This window comes from Biomphalaria glabrata, chromosome 17 (genome assembly GCF_947242115.1).
Source record: "Biomphalaria glabrata chromosome 17, xgBioGlab47.1, whole genome shotgun sequence".
NCBI classification, from domain to species: domain Eukaryota; kingdom Metazoa; phylum Mollusca; class Gastropoda; family Planorbidae; genus Biomphalaria; species Biomphalaria glabrata.
In genome coordinates this window covers 5,247,046-5,269,966 of record NC_074727.1, presented here as the reverse complement: position 1 = coordinate 5,269,966, position 22,921 = coordinate 5,247,046, and the positions used below count along the sequence as shown (strand labels likewise).

The window sequence follows — 22,921 nt, the reverse complement described above, 5'->3', positions numbered from 1 at the left end:
TAGAGTTCTTTCCACTAAAAAAAACTGTGGGAAATTTGACGTAAGGAACCGATGTCTACAATAACAATAGATTAGATCAGATCAATCGATCTAGACTAGATCATTTTCAATGCTCAATCAAGGTTAAAACGGAACTATCAAACTATGGAAACATTATCACTCACTAATGCATTAAAACAAGTTTATTGCATACATAAAAACATTGTCTCAGGTGAGGTAGATCTATTCCTAGTGTGAAGTGTCGTAGTGAGGCTAGTCCTAGTTAGTAGAGTTAAGAGTAGTAACTTAGTCTTACTTTAGTAACTACTAATCTAGGTCTAGAGGCTAGCCCGCTACACTAAGACTCTAGACTAGAGTCAGAGTCTAAGTACAGTTTAGTACAGACGCATCATGTAGACGCATCATGGCACTGTGTATCGTGTGGGTTACCTCAGTTTACATCAGGACTGTTTGAGTCCTTTGATGCGGACACTTCTACTTCTAGCCCATACAACATCCTAAACACCATCCCGAACCAAACTCACCAACCACTAGCCAGATCCACTCCTGTTAAACCTAAATCTACTAAAATTAATACAACAGCCTCACTAAACAAACCTACTAAAGAAGTAATACCAAAATACCTTAAAACCTTAGTTATAAATTTTCAAAGCATTAGAAACAAAACAGCAGACTTAGAAATTTTATTAGAATGTGAGAAACCAGACATAATTGCAGGAACAGAAACTTGGCTGCATCCTGAAATTTATAATGCAGAAATTTTCAATAGTAATTATGAAATTTTTAGAAAAGATAGGGCTGATAATCATGGAGGAGTTCTTTTAGCAATAAAAAACACTCTTATAGCAGAAGAAATTACCTTACCTAACTCAAAAAATGTAGAATCAACATTTTGTAAAATTAATACCACCTCAACATCCCTAATAATAGGCAGCATTTACAGACCACCAAATTCTAGTTTAGAATACATGCAGGAACTATGTAATCAGATTACTACACTTAAAGAGACAAATAAAAATGCAGTTTTTTGGATTATGGGTGATTTCAACCTACCTGATATAAATTGGAAAACACTAACCATAGATAAACACCAAAACCTTAAGGACATAAAATTGAGCTTTTCATAGAAACTTTACACAACCTAAGTTTAGATCAAATCATTAAAAAGCCAACTAGATTAAACAACACATAATAAAGCAGTAGCCAATACAAAACCAAAAAGAAAAATCTTACTCTGGAATAAATGTAACCTGACACAACTACACCAAGCTGCACTAAACTTTCAACAAACATTCTTATTAGAAAAAGACATTAACCAACCAGTCGATGACCTAGAATATATAATATAATTATATTAAGGACTAAGACTAAGGATCAATCTTGTCAAGCAGTCTTCTCAGTCTTAAGTCTTAGTATTGTCAGTTTAACTTTAGAATATTATACATCTAACTTAGTTTATAAAATTAATTAATAAAATATATTATAATAAAATATACATTTAATATAGATTAGATATCTATATAATAAGAGTCTAGATCTAGAATCTAGATTCTAAAGATTATTAGATCTAGACTTAAGACTAGAATCTAAAATCTAAAAAAGAAATACACAACTTGATCATGAGAATGAGACTTAATTCACTTAATAATAAAGACAACACAACAGAAACATAACAAATAATAATATAAATAGAACAGACACAACATTTAAAGAGTTCATGTAGCGACTACTCACAGGCATCTTGGTCCCTTTCATGTTTCGTGATCAAAGAGTGGTGTTGATAAAGTCTGAATATATTGTCTATACCTACTAGACTAATGTACTATTGATATTGAAATATATTGGAAATCTATTAATTATTATTCACTATAGATAATACTATACCGGTATGTAATATTTATAATTTATTTTTTCCAGACTTAAATGCCAAAATAGATGTGTTGACTTCAGAAAATAAAAACCTGAAATGTAACCAGTAAGTTTATATTTTTATTTTTATAAATAGATCTTCAACTTAAAAAAAAAAGATTTTTGTTGGTATGTCCATGTCACTTACAAAACCAAAACCTGCATTTTGCAGTTTAGAAAATCAGTCATTAGGTTTAATTGTAGTTTGTAAAGAAATGTGGGTACCAATGTCCTTAAAGTCTTAATATTGATGATACACAATATAAAGTAATGTACTCCTTTCAGACCTTGTGATCTAGGGGCAGATTATAAAAGCTTATCTGTTACTATGACAGACAGTCAATGAGGGTGTCATGAGGCCAGACAAAGGACCAACTGCCTTTACTTTCGTAAACTAAAAACAAGTACCCATTCATCATCATCATCCTCAAACTCCATTTGAGTGAGGGCTTGAGAGGCTCAAATCCTCTCTTGCAAAAGCCCTGGACAGAAACCCTGCTGTCTTGCGTAGTGCGTATATGTCACCAAACAGGTCGAGAATTTTTGGTTTCCCAGACCTGTCGAGACGGAGATCAGCAAGTCTGGGACAGTCAAACAGAATATGAAGCACGGTTTCCTCTTCTTCCCCGCAGCTGGGGCACTGTGAATCAAAATTTTGCCATAGCCGTGAGAAATATTAGCCAACAGGACAGTGGGCTGTCCTGCACTGTGCTATAATAGCTTACTCAGGCCTGGACAGCCTCCACCACGGGGAAGTGCGGTCAGGGCGCCTCATGCACTCCCAGACTCCACAGGCTTTTTGGGACTTGTCCCAGCACTCAAACCACTTTTTCGTTTCTGTTTTTTTAATTATAGCCAGGGCATGATGAAAACTTACAGCCTATTCAGTTGGTGGAATTTGCCCTCCCTGGTGGGCCTATGTGACTCGGTACCCACTGCATTATTATAGGGGTTCCATAGCGCTGCTTTATGTTGTGTGAGCCCAAAATGACATTGTCAATATTGGTGGGCCATGGTCCAGGGCTTTGCAAAGCCTGTAGTACAGATTTTGAGTCAGTGACCACAACAATCTGTGTTGCCCTCAAATGTCCCTTTCCGAGTTGAGAGTCAATGACCTTAAAGGCTTCACAGACTGCCATGGTCTCTGCATCAAAACTGCAAACACTACCACATGGTCAAAAGGTTTTTACTGGGTAAAAGCCAAGAAAGTCGATGTAGGCTCCCTAGCCTGCTCTTCCAGAATCTATCAATGTGACCCATCAGTATATGCAAAAATAGCACTGGGCTTGAAGGCATTAATGGTCTCCAGTGATAGAATTTGAAGGTCGTTAGATGAACGACTAAGCTTAGTTGCATTAGGGTCTACTAGTTTCAATCGTATGTCTGTGGTTGTTGGGCGAAACCAAGGGGGAAGGGGATGAAAACGTTGAATGTTTTGTCGGTTGGTGGAGAGGCCAGCTTTATCAGTTAGTCTAGTGCCATGATGCATAAAAGACTGCATCTGAATACGTCTTCTGCATTTCCAACTATCCACTAATTTTCTAGCTGGGAGGTATTCATCCAGCCAAGTACCCATAAGAGTTGCGTGAACTTGTGATATCCTAAAAGTCAAGATATACCCCCCCCCCCCCCCCAAACTGGTCCAGATAAGTGATAGGATCATAGCGCTAACAAAAACAATTGGTAAAAATATTTCTACTCACACAGATTTATTATTGTTAGTATAGATCTATTACGAATTTACAAATACATGACTGTTCCTAACTAATTGTTACAATTACACTTCTATAAGCTAAGTATTTTTTATGTTTTTCTTGTTTAATAGTTAATTTTGCAATTAGATTGCTATTATTGCTTTATAAATTACATATTATATACTCTGATTATCATTTAGAGGAAGATATTCTTTTGAGAACTTTTGTTTTATCTTGACATTTTGTTCTTCAGACCTAAAGAACAGTGTTTAACTTGTATTCAGTTACAAGAAAAAAATCAAACCCTACAAGAATGTTTCAATGCTCTGATAAAGGAAAAAGACTCCACTATTCAACTTTTAAGTATGTCTCTTTTTTTTTTTTTTGAAAAGTACATTAGCATTTTAAAAAATAATAAATTAAAAATCATATTTTTTTAGTGTTATTTTATTATTATTATATTTTTTTTTTGCAGTTAAAAGATTATTGATTGTTAATTCATTTAAAGTAAGCAGAGATTGCTCTGAAAAATACATTTTTAACCTAAAACTTTTGAGTGTATAAAAGGCTAAAATACTTCCAGCTTTGAGCATCATAGTAGTGACAAGACGACATTGAGCTATTTTAAAAGAAAAGCTTAAATAATATCAAATTCAACAAAAACTTGGATTGAAATCATAAAATTGTATCTCCGCACTCAAAAGGGAGACAATCTCACAAGTGACTAACAGGAGGTTGAATTGTGCACCTTAACAGCAAATTGCACTACAAAAAAAAAAGTCTGGTACACACATATGCCAGGACAATTTGTCATTAAACAAAATTACACGGAACATTTTCTTAACTTTCATTAACTTTACACTATTTACACCAATTCCCTATTATTATAAAGCTTTTGTTATAACTAAATTCACTTAATTATCTGATTCCTTTTAAGGAGCCAAGATTCTGAATCAGAATGCTGAGACCACAATAGAAATTTTAGATTCAAAAAACACTTCAGAGCTGAAGCTGCCTGCAAGTAGAGCTAACAATAAGCATGAAGAGTCCCATTCTAGTCCTAGCACCGATGAAAGCAGGAATGAATCATTTACTAAAGAGGAAAATTCTAATCTGAAACATAGTTCAAAGTTACGACTCACAAGGGAAAATAAACGGCGCAATCGATATCAAGAGGTGGATCTCATTTATAAATTATCTTAAATTATTTCATATTCTAATTTTTAGAATTAAAATATTCAATTTTTAATATTGTCTTTTTTTTTTATATCATTTTTTATTTTTCCAGGAAAGGCCTGAAACAAAAAGAATTAAGACATTGTTGGACCTGTCACACACCGAGAGCATAGAAGGTAATACCTCTTTGGAGAAAAATTCTTCCAAAGTTCTTGTTCCTGAAACAGAAAAGCTAGAAAGTCAGACAAGGGAAGAGAACCCAGTTGTCTTAAATGGTGAATCTGATGAAGAAGCAGCAGACGTTTTAAGTCAAAATGTGCTCATTGTTCCTGAGACTATTGAAATGGATGACTTTTTAAAAACAGGTGCATGCGGACACGTGAGTCCAGATTATGGAGACTCAATAACAGTTGCTTGCAGGGGAGCTTCTTCTAAACCACATGTGCACAAATGTAACCCAGTTTCACAAAATCTGACTCCCAAAAAAATAGTGAATAAATTTCCAGGGCAAGACACTATTCACTCTGTTAATGAGGAAACAAAAAATGTTACCTGTATTAGTAGCAAACGCAAAGATGGAAATTTTACACAAATTGTAAGGGCCGAGGAAAAGAACAACAATTTATTGTGTAAAGTTGATTTAGATACTTCCAGTCCATCCAAATCCACTGATGCTAAAGATACTTCAAGTCTATCTATGGTTAAGAACACAGAGGTTCCAGGTAAACAAAAATCTTCTTTTCAAAACAATTATCAATCAACACTAAGTCAAGTCTTTCCAGAACATCTTAGCAAGCAAAACAAACTTAAATCAAAGTTGATGAATGTTGAGAAAAAAAATAATCTCCCCTTTTTTGTGGAAGAAAAGAAACGACATGAAGCAGTCTCTTCCAGTCACGTGAAAGAATCTGAATTTCAAATTCCGGTAGCACCTTTTTGTACAAAAACAACTTTGGCTAGAAAAGATGTCATCAACTCAGCAAAAGAGCATGACAGAGATGTGTTGACATTCAATCTTAATGGCAGTATCAACCCAAATATCCATCTTTCAGAGTTTTCAAATTCTCATTCTCAGGTTAGCCTGTGTGTTTTTTTTCTATTTTATTTTATTTTGTTAGTGTTGATGCACATAGGCCTTTGCCATTCTAGTGTTTCACGTGTGACCTAAGTAAAATTTTGATTATTTGCCAAATTCAGTATCAATATTCAATATTAATATTTAGAACATTTTCTAATAGACTATTGTTAATCTTTAGATGATGATAAAATGTATTGATAAGTTTTTTTTTACATTTAAATAGATTAAGACAAAAGCGTCTTCATGTTTATCCATTTATCCTGAGTTCAAACCATGCCTAAAGAAAATTGTAAAAACTTTTAAAACAGAGACAGAAATTTTATGAAGCAATAGAAAAATAATTATTACTTAAAATCCATTATTCCTTTTTTTTTTCTTTTGAATATATTTCATTATTTCTCATTGAGTTTCATCGAATATTTATATTATCTTGTTTTTTCCTCAAATGCAGTTAACTGAAAGATTAATATTGGAGAAGTCAGTGGACAACTTGGATGAAACTGTAGCTCCCAATCTTGTCTCACAATTTTACACTGCTAACCAGAGCTTGGGATCTCAAGGGTCATCATCAAAAACCCAGCCAGCATCCTCTCAGTTAGACTCAGATTCCAGCAGGACTCTTGTGAACGAGTCACCCAATTACTCAGTGGAAAATTTCAATGTTGCTGCTGAGCAACTTGGTGGAGATAGCAAAAATCAAACTGTCCCCTTGAAAAGCGACAAGTCGGAAGAAACTCTCCAGGATGATGAAAATGAGGAAGAGGATTCTGATGAGGAGATTGTTGGTCCGAGCCCTCAGCACACTCTACGGGTATATTTTCTAAATATAGTTACATTCTAACCTAAAGTTACACTTTGTCAAAGCTACAAAATGTAATTTTCATATAAGCTTGACAATAATGGGATTTACATTTGTCTAAAACTCATCTACTGTAGATGAACAGAAGTAGAAGGTCACAGGGTCACTGTTTAACACTATAAACATGGTTTCATTTATTGTTAAATATGTCCTTTCAATAAAAGGCATCTTTCTGATCAGATTTATTGGAGGCAGGAAAAGTCTGCTCACTTAATTACCAATTTTTTTACAATTACTGGAATAAAAACCTAAAAAGTTTGTTTTGTTTTTAAAAGCAAAGCAACTGTGACCAGTCTGGTCATGAAGATTCAGATAGTCACAGGCTTGTCAGTTTGTTTTTCCTTTCATTGTTTATGGCAATCTTTGACTTAATGTTGTCCTAAAAGGGTATTATTATTATTATTATTATTATTATTATAGCTTTGAAATAGTGCTACTTTCATGCTTATAGCATGCTCAGAGCACTTTTGGTCCAGTCTCATTTGTGGACCAGTGGCGCTCAGTAAACACAACTTTGCCCGAGTCTGGTGTCGAACCTCGAGCCCCTTTCTATGTAGCCAAGCCAAGTTCAAGCGTACTTGGCCTCTCGACCACGTTATCACCTGCGTAGCTAGATGCATTCCTCGTTAATCTTCGGACTTGAAGACAAGCCTTATTATTATTTTTCTGTAATGAAAATTTGATTCAGTTATTATTTCTTTTTTTTTTTTTTTTCTTGTTTATATTAAGCATGGTTATTAATTTTACTTTTACCCGATATTGACTATCCTTTTCACTTTTCCGGCAGGGCAGTTCACAACTTCACTGTAGTATTCCTTCCAGTTTTAAATTTATGCCCAAGCACAAACAGACTCACTCTATGCTGGGGCTCAAAGTTGACAAGGTCCTTACAGAAAGTCTGAACAGTTCATCTTTGAAAGGTTTTTTGTTTTGTTTTAATACTTGAAAAATTTAAATATTTTATGTTAAATTATACTTTTTGTTAGACTTTTAAAATCTTGTAAAATATTTGTAATGTGCAGGGTATGATTTTTTTTCTAGATTAACTCAATTTAGTTACAGGAAACTTCAATAATATATTTTATTTCTATCAAACACTTTATTAAATCTTCATTTGTATTAATATATTCCTGAGCTTAAATCTCTTATTTAAAAACTTCTAACTGCTTAGAACTCTTGTTTGCTATTGGTTAGATGCTTGCTTATGTTCATGTCTATGTGCATTCATCACAAAGTTTAGGTCAATCTAACTTTGGTAGAGGACACAGTGCATTGGACTCAGTAGCTCTCAAACATTGTTGTTAGGTATTGAAATACACACAAGTTTATTTCCTCTGGCTACAGCTGAATATTTGGTCATTAAAAGGATTTTGTATGCAGCGTCCAGCACTAGATTTTATACATTTCACTTGGAACTTTTTGGATAGTTCCCCCTTTCAGCCCTTGCGATCTATAAGGGTGTATAGGGCAGATGATGTAAAGGTCCTCTGATTCTGTGGCTCACGGTTAACGAGGGTGTCATGTGGTCAGCACAATGACCAACCGCCTTTACTTTTCCCCAACTAATGTCAGGTACCCATTAGAGCTGGGATGACTCAGAGGCACCCACAGATCCTGAAATTAAAAATCCCAAGATTCGGAAGCCAAGCATTTTACTGCTCAGCCACTGCGCCTTATTGGATGGATCTGTTATTATTGACCTACTCACTCTGTCATTGACTTATTTTATATACTAAGATGTCTCTCAGAGATGTATCTAAATTTCCTTTGACACGTCTGTTCTTTTTCTTTAAGCTAAGGTCATTCTTGTGACCTTACTACCAAGAATAATTCCAATTGGTTAAATATAAATAGTTGATATAAATTGCTATGCATCAAAAACTTGGTTAAGCAAGATAAGCAACAAACAAAACATTTTTTTATTTATTTCCCAAGTGCTGTTTTTTTTTATTCTTTTTTCTTGTTATTTCATTGTATTTCAACATTTTAGTCAGTTACCAAATTTGTTTCATTTAGATGTGAAATCAGTTTACAAAAATGATGAAGATAACTTTATTGATGTGGACATTCAAGACACAGCAGAAGAAGTGTTTGTAGATTTAGATGGGGCTTTGCAAGAGATTGATCGAAACACTTTAGTGGATCCAAATACAGATTTTGCACAGGCTAAAACTGAACAAGAAGTGCAAGTAGAGCAATCTTTCATGGACAGCTTTGACAGGTGAATCCTTTCTACTAATCTGGAATGTTATGGGCAGATGGTTCATAGTGCTAATCTTAGATGTCATTGACAGATGAGTTCTTACTGATGGAGTGATGTGTTCGATATTTGCTCTTGTTTTATGTAACTTGCAAATCTCATCCTCTGTTTGTCACTCAATGCTCTAGTACGATGAGAAAGTAAATAAAGGATAAAATTTAGTTATTCAATGTTAAAAGTGTTTCAGTTTAGTAAGTTTTCATATGTAATTTTTAGCTTTGAAAAATTATACCAACTCTAATTCATTGAATTTTAATGGCTTGCTGATATGCGTGGGCAACAAAAAAAATTGTTGATTTCTCTAACTCTCTCACTACTTTACTCCTTTCTTTGTTAAAGAACTGTTTTTTTCTTTTTCTGTTTTAATTCAGTGGCTAGATTGGTTTCGTAGGATCTGGATAAATTTTTCAGGGCTACCATATTCTCTCACTATTTTCCACAGCGATTTTCCATGCACACTATCAAACTCTTTGTGAAGTCTATGAAACTGATCATTAGCCAGTGATGGTATTCAAGACTTTGTTGCATTATATTTTGTCGAATGAAGATCTGCTTCTTTTGAATCCTGCTTGCTCTTCTCTGAGCCTCTCATCCACAACCTATTGAAGTCTCTGTAGAACATGCTGAAAACTTGCCAGTGACAAAGAGGAGGGTAATACCACTCCAGTTTTGGCAATCTGCTTCTTCTTCTTCTTCTTCGTTGTCATTGTTATGTTGGAGTGTTCAGATGACTAGACCAATACATGAGATGAACTGTGCAGTGGTTTCCAAATCAGGGAGCTCTCCAGATAGTTTTCTTTCTATTGGGGTGATTTGGGACCAATGTCTTATACTGGACTATTGGTAAAGAGATGCAATCTGCTGAATTGCCCACCTTTTAGGAAGACAAGTCTTCTGGGACTTTATACGTTAACCAACATAGATTTAAGAGATTAGTCATTCTGTCAACAAGGCACCGCTCTCCCCTCCTAGCATATCCACTGACACCATATATATAGGTCTGGCATTTATTGTTCTTTAGGACTGAAATAGCCATGGTAATCTCTTCTGTTGTAATTGAGTCTGTACTGACCTTGACCTTCAAGTTTAAAAAAAAAACATTTTTCTTTTTCTAAGAGATATAACTAATCACTTAATGTTTTCTAAATATGTATAAAAGATGTTAAGTTACTTTAAGTTCAATAACAAATATTTACATGTATTTGTATTGTGTAACAGGGTACCTAAGAAAGCTGTTGTCGAGTTCCCTCATGTGCAGGTTGTAAGAAAGAAAGATGACAGAAAAAAACTGGAAGGGTTTAGTTGTCAGGAATGTTATGAGGTAAGCTGGTTTTTAAGTTTAGAAAGCTTATGTCAACTCACTCTGTCTGTCTGGTAAAAAGTGTGTACATGTTATTTCTCCCACGTCCATTATTGGATCAAGTTCAAACTTTGCATAATTATTCATTGGCATAGACAAGACATGAATCATTTTTAAAAAAAGTAACCCATTAGACAATTAATTACAGGTATTTAATTATTTAGTTTGATACCAACAAGGGAAAGAAATACTTCAGTATTCACAGATATGGCTAAATTTTGTTTGGTTTAGTCCTCTTAAACTAGCTCTTTCTACCTCACACATTCTCCAATCAGTTTGATACTTTAAGCAATTATTTAACAAAAGAATAATTATTATACAAAAATATCCAAAATTACTCAATTAATTATTTGTAATTAATTATTTTGTTTGATATCAAATAAGGAAAATATAATTGATATAATTTTAAGGGCGGAGTTCTTCCCCTTTATATTTTGCTTGTTTCATTTCAAGTGGTGCATATATTGTTAGAAACTGCGGTCGTTCAATCAAATATCTTTGCTTTATTATAATTTTAAACTGCTTGACAGAAAGAATCTCATGTAGACAGACAGGGCAGTATTCAAAGTAGTGTAGATACTAGGTGAAATGGAACAGACACTTCTAGTCTGCTTTTCACTATCAACTTTAAAACATCTGGGACACACAAATTATTGCACATCCTTTTTTTTAAGCTTCTTCTGAAAATGAACATATATTTCCTTGGCACAATCTGCAAAAGGGCTCACAGCTCAGCAGCAAAAAGCTGGCTATAATAAGTTGGATTGTATTAAGTTTATTATTGACCAATGTTTACTTTTCAGTTTTGTAGAATGGTCATCTAAAGATTGTTTTAAGATTTATTTTTTTTTTGGTTTCATTTATATATATTATATTTGTTTCTCCAGTATTATAAAAATTCTGGTTTGTCTGATGAGGCCATGAAACAAAAGATGAATGAATGCTCCCGACATCGCGCCAAGTATATTCCACCAAGTACGCCAGAGCATTTCTGGTCAATAGGCTTTCCTGACACAGCAGAACTTTATGATAAGAGTAAGTTTTGTCAATCAATATATCATTGTCAAGGTTGAATATATGCATCACTTGTTCATTTTTAACTATACATTATTATCCCTTCTCTATAAGACTGACCCATCTAATATAGAATTATGTTAAATATTTTCAACTATCGTAAACCAATATTACATTGTAACTATACAAGTAAAGTTCCCCTTTCAGACCTTGTGATCTATGTGGCAGATGATGTAAAGGTCATCAGTTTTTGTGGACCACGGTTAATGAGAGTGTCATGTGGTCAGCACAACGACTAACCGCCTTTACTTTTCCCCAACTAATGTCAGGTACCAATTAGAGCTAGGTTGACTCAGGGGCGCCTTAAGATCCCAAAATTAAAACATCCCAGTCTTCACCAGGATTCAAACCAGGGACCTCCGCCAAGCACTTTACCGCTCAGCCACAGCATCTTCCTTAAAACTATATGACATCTCCTAAATTACTTTAAGGTCTTTATTCTAAGAATGTGTGGCTAAGTGGAATAAACCACTTGGCTTTCAGTCGAGGACCACAAGGAAACCACCCAGGTAGCCCCTCCCTGAAGGTTCCACAAAAGAGATCAGTCCAGAGTACATTGAGCATGCTTATAAAGTAATTTTTGTTTTAAATTTCATCTTAAACTTTAAAAAAATATACCAGTTAACATTTCTATTATTCAAACGCCTTTACAAAGCTTGTAGTGGAATGTTTTTGACATCTAGTGCTACTAACTTTAGTTTGTCATCTCTGACCTTCGATGTACCATAATTCTGACCTTGGATGTACCATATCCCTTGCTATTTTTTCTGTTTTCTTTTCTGAAACTCAGCCATGTAGCTTTTTGACTGAGATATTTGTCATAATGATGCATTATTTAATGCAAGTTATATCTTCAAATTTTAGGTCATTGTCAAAAAAGTGAAACTCCAATGAAAAGTGAAAAGAACCCTCGCAGGCGCAGACGTCTTGAAAAGCGTTTCAAATCTCGAAATGAGGAAGACTTTCCTGTAAGCTAGAAGCTTTTATAGGTCAATCATTTTTTTTTTATAAAGTTATTTTGTTCAATTAACTTTCTAGTTAGATCTATATGATAAAATGGATTTTTGTCTATAATGAAAAGTTCAATCATTGAAGACATTGAAAATTAAACTTTTTGTTCTTGACATTTTTTTTTAATTATTTTTTTTTTCTTTCTTTTCAGGGGTAGAAAAAGTAGAAAGAAACTAGAGACAGGGTTTGTGATTGTACTTAACAAGTTCAAGTCTTGATTGCAACCACATAATGTATATATATATATTGAAAATTTATAGTGTCATGTGTTGATGTAAAATCCAGATGGAAATTACTTTGTGAATTTAAGTAAAATTTTTGACAAGTGTTCTGTTGCCATGAAACTTTCAAGTGGTACATTATTGTAGATTTTTTTCAACTTTGTCAAAGCTAAATAACAAAAGAAAACTCAGGCTTAAGTTAAAATAATACACTAGGTAGTAGTACAATATTTTTGTGCATATAACCTGCGGGTTATACAAATTTTTACAAATGAATAGCAGCTGTGCTGGGTAAACAAAATTCATTTTACTCATAAACATAGCTTAACTGAAACTATTGACACACCGGTGGGTCTTTATACCTCCTATAGTTTGCTGTTAGGCTTTGAAAAGAAAACAAATAGTACAGATGGGGCAGATAATCTTCAATATCCATGATAAGCAACAACTTTATGTACTGGCTGTTTCGGCAAGTCACACTTTGCACATGTGGCGTATATAAATGTGCAGGGTGTACAATTTTGTTTGACTGTTTGTTACTTTTTTTTTAATTTATGCTGGGTATATGCGCCAAAATAGGTAAACCTTGTTGGAGATGGTTGGGGGCATCTAATGTATAGGTAGTCACTGTTTCAGTTATAAAGTGTTAGGCACATAGTTGTTAAAGACAAGCTTTGCTCTATAAATATTTAATTACACTTCTAAACAAATTCAATTGAACTCATAATTACTTGCCACGTTTATTGTACCGGTATTACAGCATAGTGGTTAAGTGTTACAGTGCTCGCCTTCCAAAGCTGAAGTTTTAAACTTGAAATCTCAACCAAGTTTAGATTTAGATTTTAGTTTAGATTTTTACTATGACTATTTAGGTCATCAGTGTCCATCTAGCTCTGTGTTTCTGATGGTGGTTTGTGCTGCTGTTCACACCACCCCACCTCTTCCAAACTTTAGCCCTTCATACAAACAAGTACATTTAATGTCAGTGGTTCATCGCCTTAGATACATTAATTGTATGAAGACCCACCAATAGTGAACGAAATAAAAAAGAACAGACTACGTAAGGCAGGTCACCTTGAAAGAATGTCAGACAACAGAGGGGCGAAAATTGTATACAGGCAAAAACCAAAAGGCAGGCAACCCAAAGGCAGACCCCGAATGCGATGAATAGATGATGTGCAAGCAGATCTGAAGCAGCTTGGGGCTAGGGCGTGGAGACGAAAGGCCCAGGAGAAATCTGAATGGAAGGATGTGTGGAAGCAGGTTAGAGCCCTCCATGGGCTGTAGCGCCACTGGGATGGATGAATGGTACATCGCCTTGGTCCACTAAGTGGAATTAGAAAGAACGTCCGTTAGATGTATTTTCTAAGAAAAGATACTGTGCTCACTCCAAGTCCAAGCTACTCTTTTTTTTTTTTTTACAATTGGTGTTTAACTGACCTTTAAGTAGTCATAGCTTATGGGTATTTGAGATTGCTTTGTTAACATTCCTGCTTCAAAGACAAGTGTACTTTTTGTATCCATTTGTATAAGATAATATTTCAAAGAATGCAATTCTCTGAGTTATTACCTTGATCTCTTGTCATAAATTTCAAATGAATAGAATTTGGGGACTTATAATTAAATTGATTGGTGTTTTAAAGAAATTGTTTAAAATAATGATCTGTGTATGTCTTTTGGTTATATTTGAAATGTACAATTTATTTTGTATCAACAATGTGATCATGTATTAAATAAGTTTACACTCTTTTACTTTGTGTTGGGTTTAATTTTATATGCTCAAAATTTATGCAGTTTCTAAAACAATGTGTTCAAGGCCTTATGGGGTCAAATGTCGTGAAGATTATGTCTACATTTCAGCTCATCAGTCTCTTATTACTGCTATTGCTTGCTAGTTTGGAATACTGCTGCAGGGAAACAAACTGTGCTGAAGTCTAAACCTCCATTGGATGGCCTCCTAACATGTGTTCAGCTCATCGTCATCTGGATGGTCTGTGAATGTGAACACTGATGTCCAGCAGGAGATTTGGGCCAGGACATAAACTTTTCTGAAGGAACCTCCTGTAAGAAATGGGAATAAGAACAGGCCTGCCATTGATAAATATTCTCCTCACTTCACCTACCCCTTGGTCTGTTAGACCATTGGGGCACCGCACAAGATTTGTTGACTGTCTTTCTCTATGTTAACATTGTGTGTATGTGTTTGTTATCAGTATGTAGAGTTATTCCCCTTGGTAAGAAAGTTCATATCACAGTGTTGTGTGTAACCTCGTACTATGAGGGTGTGTAAATAAATAGACTGTTGAATATGGCGTTATAGTGTTGGTGTCGTTTATAGTTATTAAGTGTAGCGTCTCTAGATTAACAAGTGGTAGCAGAGCGTGTAAGTAAACGTATTTACTTAGTTGATCCTATTTAAAGCGATAATGGCTACAAGAATTGAAATTCCATCCGTTTTGAAAAATGTCTTATGAATTATATAAGAAAGAACTGCTAGCGTGGAATGAAATCACGGAGCTAAAGAAAGAGAAGAGAGCGATAGCCGTAGCCCTTTCATTACCACAAGGCAGTGAGTCAAGGATTAGAGAGAAGGTATTTGAGCAATTAGAGCTGTCGGAGCTCAAGTGTCAGGAAGGTTTCGAGAAACTGTTGAAGTTTCTAGATACGAACTTGGCCAAAGACGACTTGGCAGACAGTATTGATAAATTTGATGATTTTGAAAACTTCAGGCAAAGGGAAAATCAATCCATACATGATTTTATCTCAGAATCTGATACAAAGTATAGGAGATTAGAACAGAAACGAATGAAAATCTTACCTGAGATTCTGGCCTTCAAGCTGCTCAGAAAGGCAAGAATGAGGCAAACTGAGAAGTTGCTCGTCGGGAGACGCTGTATGAAGAAGCGAAGGCATCTCTTAGAAAGTTCAAAGGAGAAGTTAGTAAAGGGAAAAAGTTCGATGCCTGTATCAAACTTGAGCCAAGGTGTTTGTCAGAGAATGAGGAGGCTTTATGGGCGGCTGGCTTCAAGAAACATGAACCGTTTAGCAGTTTGGGAAGACGAGGTAAACAACAGTTGAACCACAGCAGACGTGAAAACTTCAAGAGCTTTCAAAGACGAGATAAAGAGCAGTTGAAATACACCAGCAAGCTGAAAGTGGAACATCATGGAAGTAGACTATATAAAGGTGGAAGTCACTTTAGAAGTGAAGGTCAAGTCAGAAACATTGCTCGAGATCAGTTCTCTCAACCAAGAAAGAAAGGTTTAAACCCATTAGGTCGTGATGGAAATGTTTTGAGATGTATATCTTGTGGGTCATATAGACATCTTTTGTCTAAATGTCCAGACAGCTGGGAGAATCTGACAGAAACGCTCAAAGTTGTAGAGGACGAAAAGGGAATTTGTCCGTTTACTGGAGACCACAGAGAGAAAGATTTCACAACGAGGTTATGAGGGCAGTGCACTCTTCAGCAAAGCGATGAATTGTTTTATGATTGACAGTGGTAGAGAAATTCAAGGCTGACCTGCTTCTAGAATGTGCACGAATTTTGAAGTTACACATGTGTAGTAGAGCTGCTAGTATAGTTAGGACAATACTTCTTCAAGGTCACGGTCAGGGAGAATTATAATCATACTGTAGCTGACTGTGTGTGTGTGGAGACTACTTTCAGTTCATGTGACTAAAAAAAAACCAAATTGAACACACCTGTGTCGAAATATTAGGCAGAATATTTTGACTTAGTGACCTTTGATCTAGCGACCAGAAGGAAACATCTGTGTGTTAGTCGGAGACAGTGTGAATCTATCTGCTCTAGCCACAAGTTTTCTGTGTAAAGAGACATTGTTTTCCTTAACAACTGGCATTACTTCCTCGTATCGCCTTTGAGTCACTCTTGATTCATACGACGCGTATCAAGTTTGAAAACAGCACTGCAACAGAGCAGCTTGTTAACAGATCCTCCCCCCCCAGTCTTGTTACCCCACTACATTTGATCAGACTCCAGAGCATTGTCAACATTTCTTTACCCCACTACATTTAATCATCTTTGTGTGGGAAGAACGTTTTTTGGAACCTGGGCGTATGAGACTACGTGTATTTCTGGTTAGTGCCTACACCACCAACAGAAAGATGCTATCTACACGTGCCACTGTTAACACCAACGTTACCCTCAGAGAATACAGAAACAGTGAAGAAACAAGGTGACGTCTGACAGTACAAGTCTTTTGGTGGGACAGCTTACCACCACAACATCCTCAGAACTATTGACTCCATTCATGGCGTCTTTTAAGCCCTACGTTTTTAGGCTGTATGGCTCCATACCTAGTGTTTTACCCCCCCCCCCCAATCCTCAGGATATTTGATTCTATTCCTAGTCTTATCAACCCTATGTCGACAACCCATGTTGACTCCATTCGGTGTGCACAGTTTGACATTTAGATACTTTTCAACTTACAGCCAATGTTTGACCAGATACGAAGGTACACGAATCGCCGTGATGAGTGACCAAGGCCCTGCATTGCCAAACACCAAATATGAATGCTGATCAGTTGAGACGGGCACATAAAGAAGACAGTCTGAAATCTGTCTGTTTCTAATTTACATTTATTTGTATATTGTGCAACATGATGTACCGTATTTTTGTTTCTCTCATTGTTATGATACTTGTTCTTGGTTTTATTTTCGCTTCCCACTAGTACTTTGCTTACGTTTCTCTGATACCTGTTTTTTGTTTTCATTTTTGTTCAAATTTTGATCTATTTCTTGAATGCACACACACTGTCAGAAGACGTACTACAATTAAGTTATTTATCTCCAGAATACTCCTCTTACCATATGACATATAACTGCTCAAATCTATTCATTTACATGTGCAGGTCTAATATCATGTCATTTTATTGTATGTTATTGATGTTCGTAGCCTACACTATTACATTATGCATACATAAAATTTATTATTTTGATTAGTTAAAATTTTGCTGTACAAGTTTTATTGAATGTAGGCCTAATGCTAAGGCAACTCTGAACATAGGCCTACTAGACAGTGCTACATTTCTTTTTTAAAGTTGACATTTTTTTGTTTTTCTTTAATCTCACTCTACACATTCTCCTTGATGTTTTGAGAAGATTGAATTGTATAAAGTAGACAAGGACACTTGCAAAGGTTTCTTTTTTTAAAATTATATTTCGAGGTAGTCAGAGGTAGGCCTACTATCATCTATTTTTGTTTCGTTGTGTAGCCTATATACTCAGTTTTACTTAGCCTTCCAAATTGCAATGAAAAAGAGAAAAAGAGGAAGAATTGAATGAATGAAAGAAAGAAAGAAAGAAAAAAAATAAAGAAATTGTAATTAATGTTAACATTGTTTGTTTGTTATCAGTATGTAGAGTTATTCCCCTTGAAAAGAAAGTTCATATCACAGTGTTGTGTAACCTCGTACTATGAGTGTGTGTAAATAAATGGACTCTTGAATCTAGCGTTAGAGTGTTGTGGTTGTTTATAGTTATTAAGTGTAGTGTTTTTAGATTAACAAGCTCTATTCCTCTCTGCCTTCGATAACAGCCCCGTTCATTCTTTTATGCTTTCTTCCCATCGCTTTCCTTGTCTGCCATTTCGGTTTTTCCTGGCACTGCTCCCTGGAGGAAGATCTTTGCAAGCCCCCAAGACCTTGTATTATGACCATAGAGATTAAGCTTACCAGCTTTTTACGATAGCAGGTCATCTTGGGGTCCAATCGCTGCAGTAACCCTGTCTCTTGGTTTGTGATGCGGTCTTTGAATGTGATACCTAGGATCCTTTTGTAGCATCTCAATTCCATAGCTAGGATACCTCCTCTCTAACTCTGCAGTCAACGTCCAAGACTCACAAGCATATAAGAATGTGATCATGATCAAGGAGTGGCAACAATCTAATTTTGCTGACTAATCTATCAAGGGCAAAAATAATTTTTAGCCCTAAGGCAATTTATTCTTTGGCTTTTTCTCAAATTTTTTTTTCGAGGGTGGGGGCCTCAACCTTTAGCTCATGTCGCCTAGAGGTAAATTCAGTCAGCTTACCATGAAAAAGAAAATTCTCAATTTCAAAATGTAGGAAAATTCTTGCATCTACCTATCCAACCCTGTTCTCTCTCATTATACACTCCCTGCTTGATGGAGGGAGAACCTGCAGCAAGCTCCTATAATGTCTACAGAAAACTAATTTTCTAGTATTGAAAACGATGGCTGCCTGGTCGTGCGGTTTGCGCGCTGTATTGTCGTTTGGATTTATCGATGGTCCCGGGTTCAAACCCTGCCCGCTCCCATCCTCCGTCGTCCTGCGGGAGGTTTGGACTAGGAAGTAAACTATCTTCAACTCTGAAGGAACATCCGAAATATGTAAAACATTTTACAAACAAACAAACATTTAAATTATTAATAAAACACCATTTTCGAAAAAAAAAAAAACTGGAGCGAAAAGCTTTAATGACCATCTAAATTGGATGCTAAATGTATTGTAATATAGTAATACGTGTCTTCAAGTTTCTTTTCATTTTCATTACAAATAGGACTTCACTGTCGTAGCCTATTATATACAGCCCCCCCTCCCCCAATATCTCCAGCGAACGCAAGCGTTTGAGAAACATTTTTATCATAGATCTGATTTTGTTTTACTTGCGGGAAAGCTCTCTAGAAGAGGAAGTTAGATATGGATTTCCCGGAATTTTCACCAAAACGAAACCAAAACATTGATTTATATCTATAGACTACATCTATAGACTATAGACTGAGAGACTCTACTCTAGATCTAATATACGTGACTAGAAGATACGTGGAATCAGGTTTCTCTATCTAGAATCTAGATTTAAGATCTAGGTCTAGATCTATATTTTTTTTATTGATTGTGTTTTAATCACATTCACACACAAAAAAACGTTATAATTATTTTATAACAATAATAAAAAAAAAATAATTCACAGTTACAATAATATAATAATAAGATCATCAGAATCTGATTCAGATGTTCATGTTTTTTTATTAAAAATTGATTTACTTTTAACTTTAGTCCAAAAGTTTCTTATCTATCTTCAAATACAGATTGACATGCATGATCAATATAGATCTATGATATAGATCTAGATCTATTTAAATTATTAGTATTAGTAAGGTCTAGAGTGACTAGTCTAGTCATATCTTATAATTATAAATATTAATAATAATAAATATATAGATCTATGATTATATCTAGAATCTCAATCTAGACACTTACTTTAAAAAGAGAAGATAATTATGATATGTCCAACGATTACGTCCTCGGTGTATGCCAGTATGACTGTCCATCCCATCCATCCCAGTGGCGCTACAGCCCATGGAGGGCTCTGGCCTGCATTAACACATCCTTCCATTCAGATCTCTCCTGGGCCTTTCGTCTCCACGCCCTAACCCCAAGCTGCTTCAGATCTGCTTCCACGTCATCTATCCATCGCATTCGGGGTCTGCCTTTGAGTCGCCTGCCTTTTGGTTTTTGCCTGTATACGATTTTCGCCCCTCTGTTGTCTGACATTCTTTCAAGGTGACCTGCCCAACGTAGTCTGTTCTTTTTTATTTCGTTCACTATTGGTGGGTCTTCATATAATTGATATAACTCATGGTTAGTGCGTGTCCTCCACCCTGTTTCATCCTGTATGGCACCATAGATTTTCCTAAGGATTTTTCTTTCCCAAGTGTTAAGTAAATTTTCAGATGTCTTTGTCAGTGTCCAGGTCTCACTTCCATACATTGCTGCTGGTCTTATTATAGTTTTGTATATTATTTTCTTGGTTTTACTTGAAATCATTTTGCTCTTAAGTAGATGGTGGGTGCTATAAAATGCCCTGTTGCCTGCTGCTATTCTTTCCTTTATTTCTGTTACTAGGTCATTTTTGAAATTAATAGTACTTCCTAGATATTTGAAAGTTTGGACGTTTTCAAATTCGTGGTCTTTGATTTTGATATTTTGTCCCTTTGTTTGATTGTCTCTTGTCATTGTGATGTACTTGGTTTTACTGTCATTGACCTCAAGTCCTGCTGGTCGAGATGCTTCTTCTAGTTGTATGAAGGCTCTAGCGATGTCAGAGGTTTCTTTACCCAATAAGGCAATGTCATCAGCATAAGCAAGGTATTGTAGAGGTTGGCTGTATGACTGTACTAGTAACTATATATGTGTTCCTAGGTCAATCTTAGAATCTAGCCATATTATGCATGTTAACCAAAATGACTAAAATTTTTCCAAGTCATTGGTTTTCCTGGCTGATTCAGGCAACCCATTCCATGCTCTAATAGCACTAGGGAAGAAATAAGGAGCATTTGTACAAATGTCTAAATTCTAGATTTATTCATAATATTGTGATGTTCTGTATTCACTGTGAATAATTTATTTTTTTATCTCATTTTTAAAAGCTCTTAATAGGTAATAGTATATATATAGACTCTAGTTCCTGACAGATCTAGAGTCTAGTATTTTCACCATTATAAAGGTTATGACTTTTGAGATTTTAGTATGATATATTGACCTATATTATATAAGTATTTACTATAAAAGCATGCCTAAGCAGAGTTTTAGTCACTGATTGCTTTAACATGCTTGACCAGATTGACACATGAAACACGTAGGACGTAATTATATCTTCTTTATTGAAGTAATGTCTGAGTTTTGTAAGATAAGGTAAGATCAAACAATTGATAATAATTAGGATCAACAGTATGTGGTCTAATTGATAAAAAAAATACTCTATGTTTACAATTGCCAAAACAAAGTTAATTTCACAGCAAAAGTATTTGTCTATTATTTTTAGAAATAATTATTTTTTCATATTAATTTACATAATCATAATATGTAAATATCAAATATTCATTATAAGACCAAGTCAAATCTTCTGCCAATACAAAACTTGAAATTAATGGCGCTGAAGGCTTGTTATAGTCTTCACATTCAATGGCTAGACATACAGAACATGCATTAAGCCATTTAGATCAGGTATTAAGCAGTCCTATTGCAACTCCTGCACAGATCAACAAACATTTGATGTATGTCGGGAATAACAAAGTTAAAGAAAAGGAGAAATTTGATGATGTCATTGTAATTAATGACGAAGATGACAAAACAAATACTCCATCTCCCAGTTCTTCTGTAAGTTTTTAAAATTATTATTTATTTTTATTTTTTTACTAAAAAAAAAGTTTCGAAGGTATTTTTAGTAGAGAGGACATCAATTATAGAGCAATTGAATACTTAGTGATTAAATGACAATTTGAAATAGTTAGCTCCAGAACCCTCTTCTTCAGATATTGGTTAAAGGTTGTGACAGGCTTATAATATTAAATCACAGGGCTGAGTGGTTCGGCCTGGGTTCTAATCTCAGTGTAGACTGGGATTTTGAATTTCTTTGTATTTAGGGCATCCCAGAGTCCACCCAACTCAAATGGGTACCTGACTATAGTTGGGGGATAGTGAAGGCAGATGGTTGTTGTGCTGACCACATGACACCTTGCTCATTAATTACAGGCCAAAGAAACAGATGAAGTTAACATCATCTGCCCTTTAGATCCCAAAGGGCTGCTTTACTTTACTCTTAGTTATTAAATGATTTAGGAGGTAGCCAAGTGGTATATACAACTCAGCCATACATCCAACAAAACCACATCTCTCTACAACACTTATCAAACACTTTAGTATTGTATTCAAGCTCAACTGGTTAATAACAGAACCTTTCACAGAAATCTCTTAATTAAAAAGAAATAATTTCCCAAAACAAATATACTTTTTATTTACTGCAAGATAAAGGATTTATAATTTTTTAAAAAGTAAAGTAACCCTTACAGGCCTTGCATAATCGCAACTCTTGGTATGTTTGATTCATTTTGTCGAAGAACATGTCCCCCAAAACCTCATGTGATGTTCTGTCACAATCTCATTAAGAACTACAGTAATCAACCGTAATCACGATAGTTTGGTAGTTTGTTTTGCTCTTTCAAAAGTTTCAATACTAGGATATTTGTGATTTGGAATTTCTGCTTCATTTATTTGCTGCAAATCTGCGGGAGGTAATGACAGCAGGACAAATTGTGTTGGATTTCCTTTTTTTAAACACAACAGTGTAAATGTTTTGTAGCACTTATATATATATATCCTTTTCTTTCAGCCACCTTTGTTGTTTCCTACTGACTTGAGCATTTTGGACTTGAGCTTTTTGGACACTTTTGATAATGCAGGTAAATCTACCATATATTCATAGTGTGTCTGTGCTGGTGTAAGTAAAATAACATTT

The 22,921-nt window shown here is 35.1% G+C and overlaps 3 protein-coding genes across 6 annotated transcripts in view; all 3 read left to right on the top strand.

Moving 5' to 3' along the window:
• Positions 1 to 13: 13 nt before the first annotated feature.
• On the top strand, positions 14 to 6,569 carry LOC106060476 (uncharacterized). Its single transcript, XM_056016196.1, has 7 exons — positions 14 to 211; positions 1,918 to 1,975; positions 3,856 to 3,965; positions 4,540 to 4,778; positions 4,891 to 5,853; positions 6,308 to 6,450; positions 6,530 to 6,569. The coding sequence occupies exons 1-7, from the start codon at positions 145 to 147 to the stop codon at positions 6,567 to 6,569; spliced, it is 1,620 nt and encodes a 539-aa protein (XP_055872171.1). The 5' UTR covers positions 14 to 144.
• On the top strand, positions 6,311 to 14,396 carry LOC129923794 (DNA endonuclease RBBP8-like). Of its 3 annotated transcripts, none has more exons than XM_056016511.1 (7): positions 6,311 to 6,667; positions 7,508 to 7,635; positions 8,732 to 8,936; positions 10,194 to 10,296; positions 11,223 to 11,370; positions 12,274 to 12,377; positions 12,572 to 14,396. In XM_056016511.1, exons 1-7 carry the CDS (start codon positions 6,600 to 6,602, stop codon positions 12,575 to 12,577), a joined length of 762 nt encoding a protein of 253 aa, XP_055872486.1. In that variant the 5' UTR covers positions 6,311 to 6,599; the 3' UTR covers positions 12,578 to 14,396. The 3 variants fall into 3 exon arrangements, with proteins under 3 accessions (XP_055872486.1, XP_055872485.1, XP_055872487.1); XM_056016510.1 differs by having other exon boundaries at positions 12,274 to 12,398; XM_056016512.1 differs by having other exon boundaries at positions 7,503 to 7,635; positions 12,274 to 12,398.
• Positions 14,397 to 19,421: 5,025 nt separating this feature from the next.
• LOC106060475 (uncharacterized) overlaps positions 19,422 to 22,921 on the top strand; it is a 28,890-nt gene continuing 25,390 nt past the window's right edge. Inside the window, exons 1-3 of one of the 2 annotated variants that reach the window (XM_056015930.1) lie at positions 19,422 to 19,456; positions 21,515 to 21,783; positions 22,796 to 22,865. In XM_056015930.1, coding sequence (XP_055871905.1) covers positions 21,589 to 21,783; positions 22,796 to 22,865 — 265 coding nt within the window. In that variant the 5' untranslated portion in view covers positions 19,422 to 19,456; positions 21,515 to 21,588. Of the gene's footprint in view, positions 19,457 to 21,157; positions 21,784 to 22,795; positions 22,866 to 22,921 lie in introns of those variants that run through there. The other variant, XM_056015931.1, reaches the window with a different exon arrangement.

Bases quoted from the DNA above. Each gene is read 5' to 3' on its own strand.
- LOC129923794 (XM_056016510.1), top strand. From the start codon at position 6,600: ATGATGAAAATGAGGAAGAGGATTCTGATGAGGAGATTGTTGGTCCGA. The intron at 7,636-8,731 runs GTTTTTTGTTTT...TGTTTCATTTAG, and splicing joins GAACAGTTCATCTTTGAAAG to ATGTGAAATCAGTTTACAAA. The intron at 8,937-10,193 runs GTGAATCCTTTC...ATTGTGTAACAG, and splicing joins TTCATGGACAGCTTTGACAG to GGTACCTAAGAAAGCTGTTG.
- LOC106060476 (XM_056016196.1), top strand. From the start codon at position 145: ATGGAAACATTATCACTCACTAATGCATTAAAACAAGTTTATTGCATA. The intron at 1,976-3,855 runs GTAAGTTTATAT...TTTGTTCTTCAG, and splicing joins AAAAACCTGAAATGTAACCA to ACCTAAAGAACAGTGTTTAA. The intron at 6,451-6,529 runs GTTAGACTCAGA...GTTGCTGCTGAG, and splicing joins ACCCAGCCAGCATCCTCTCA to CAACTTGGTGGAGATAGCAA.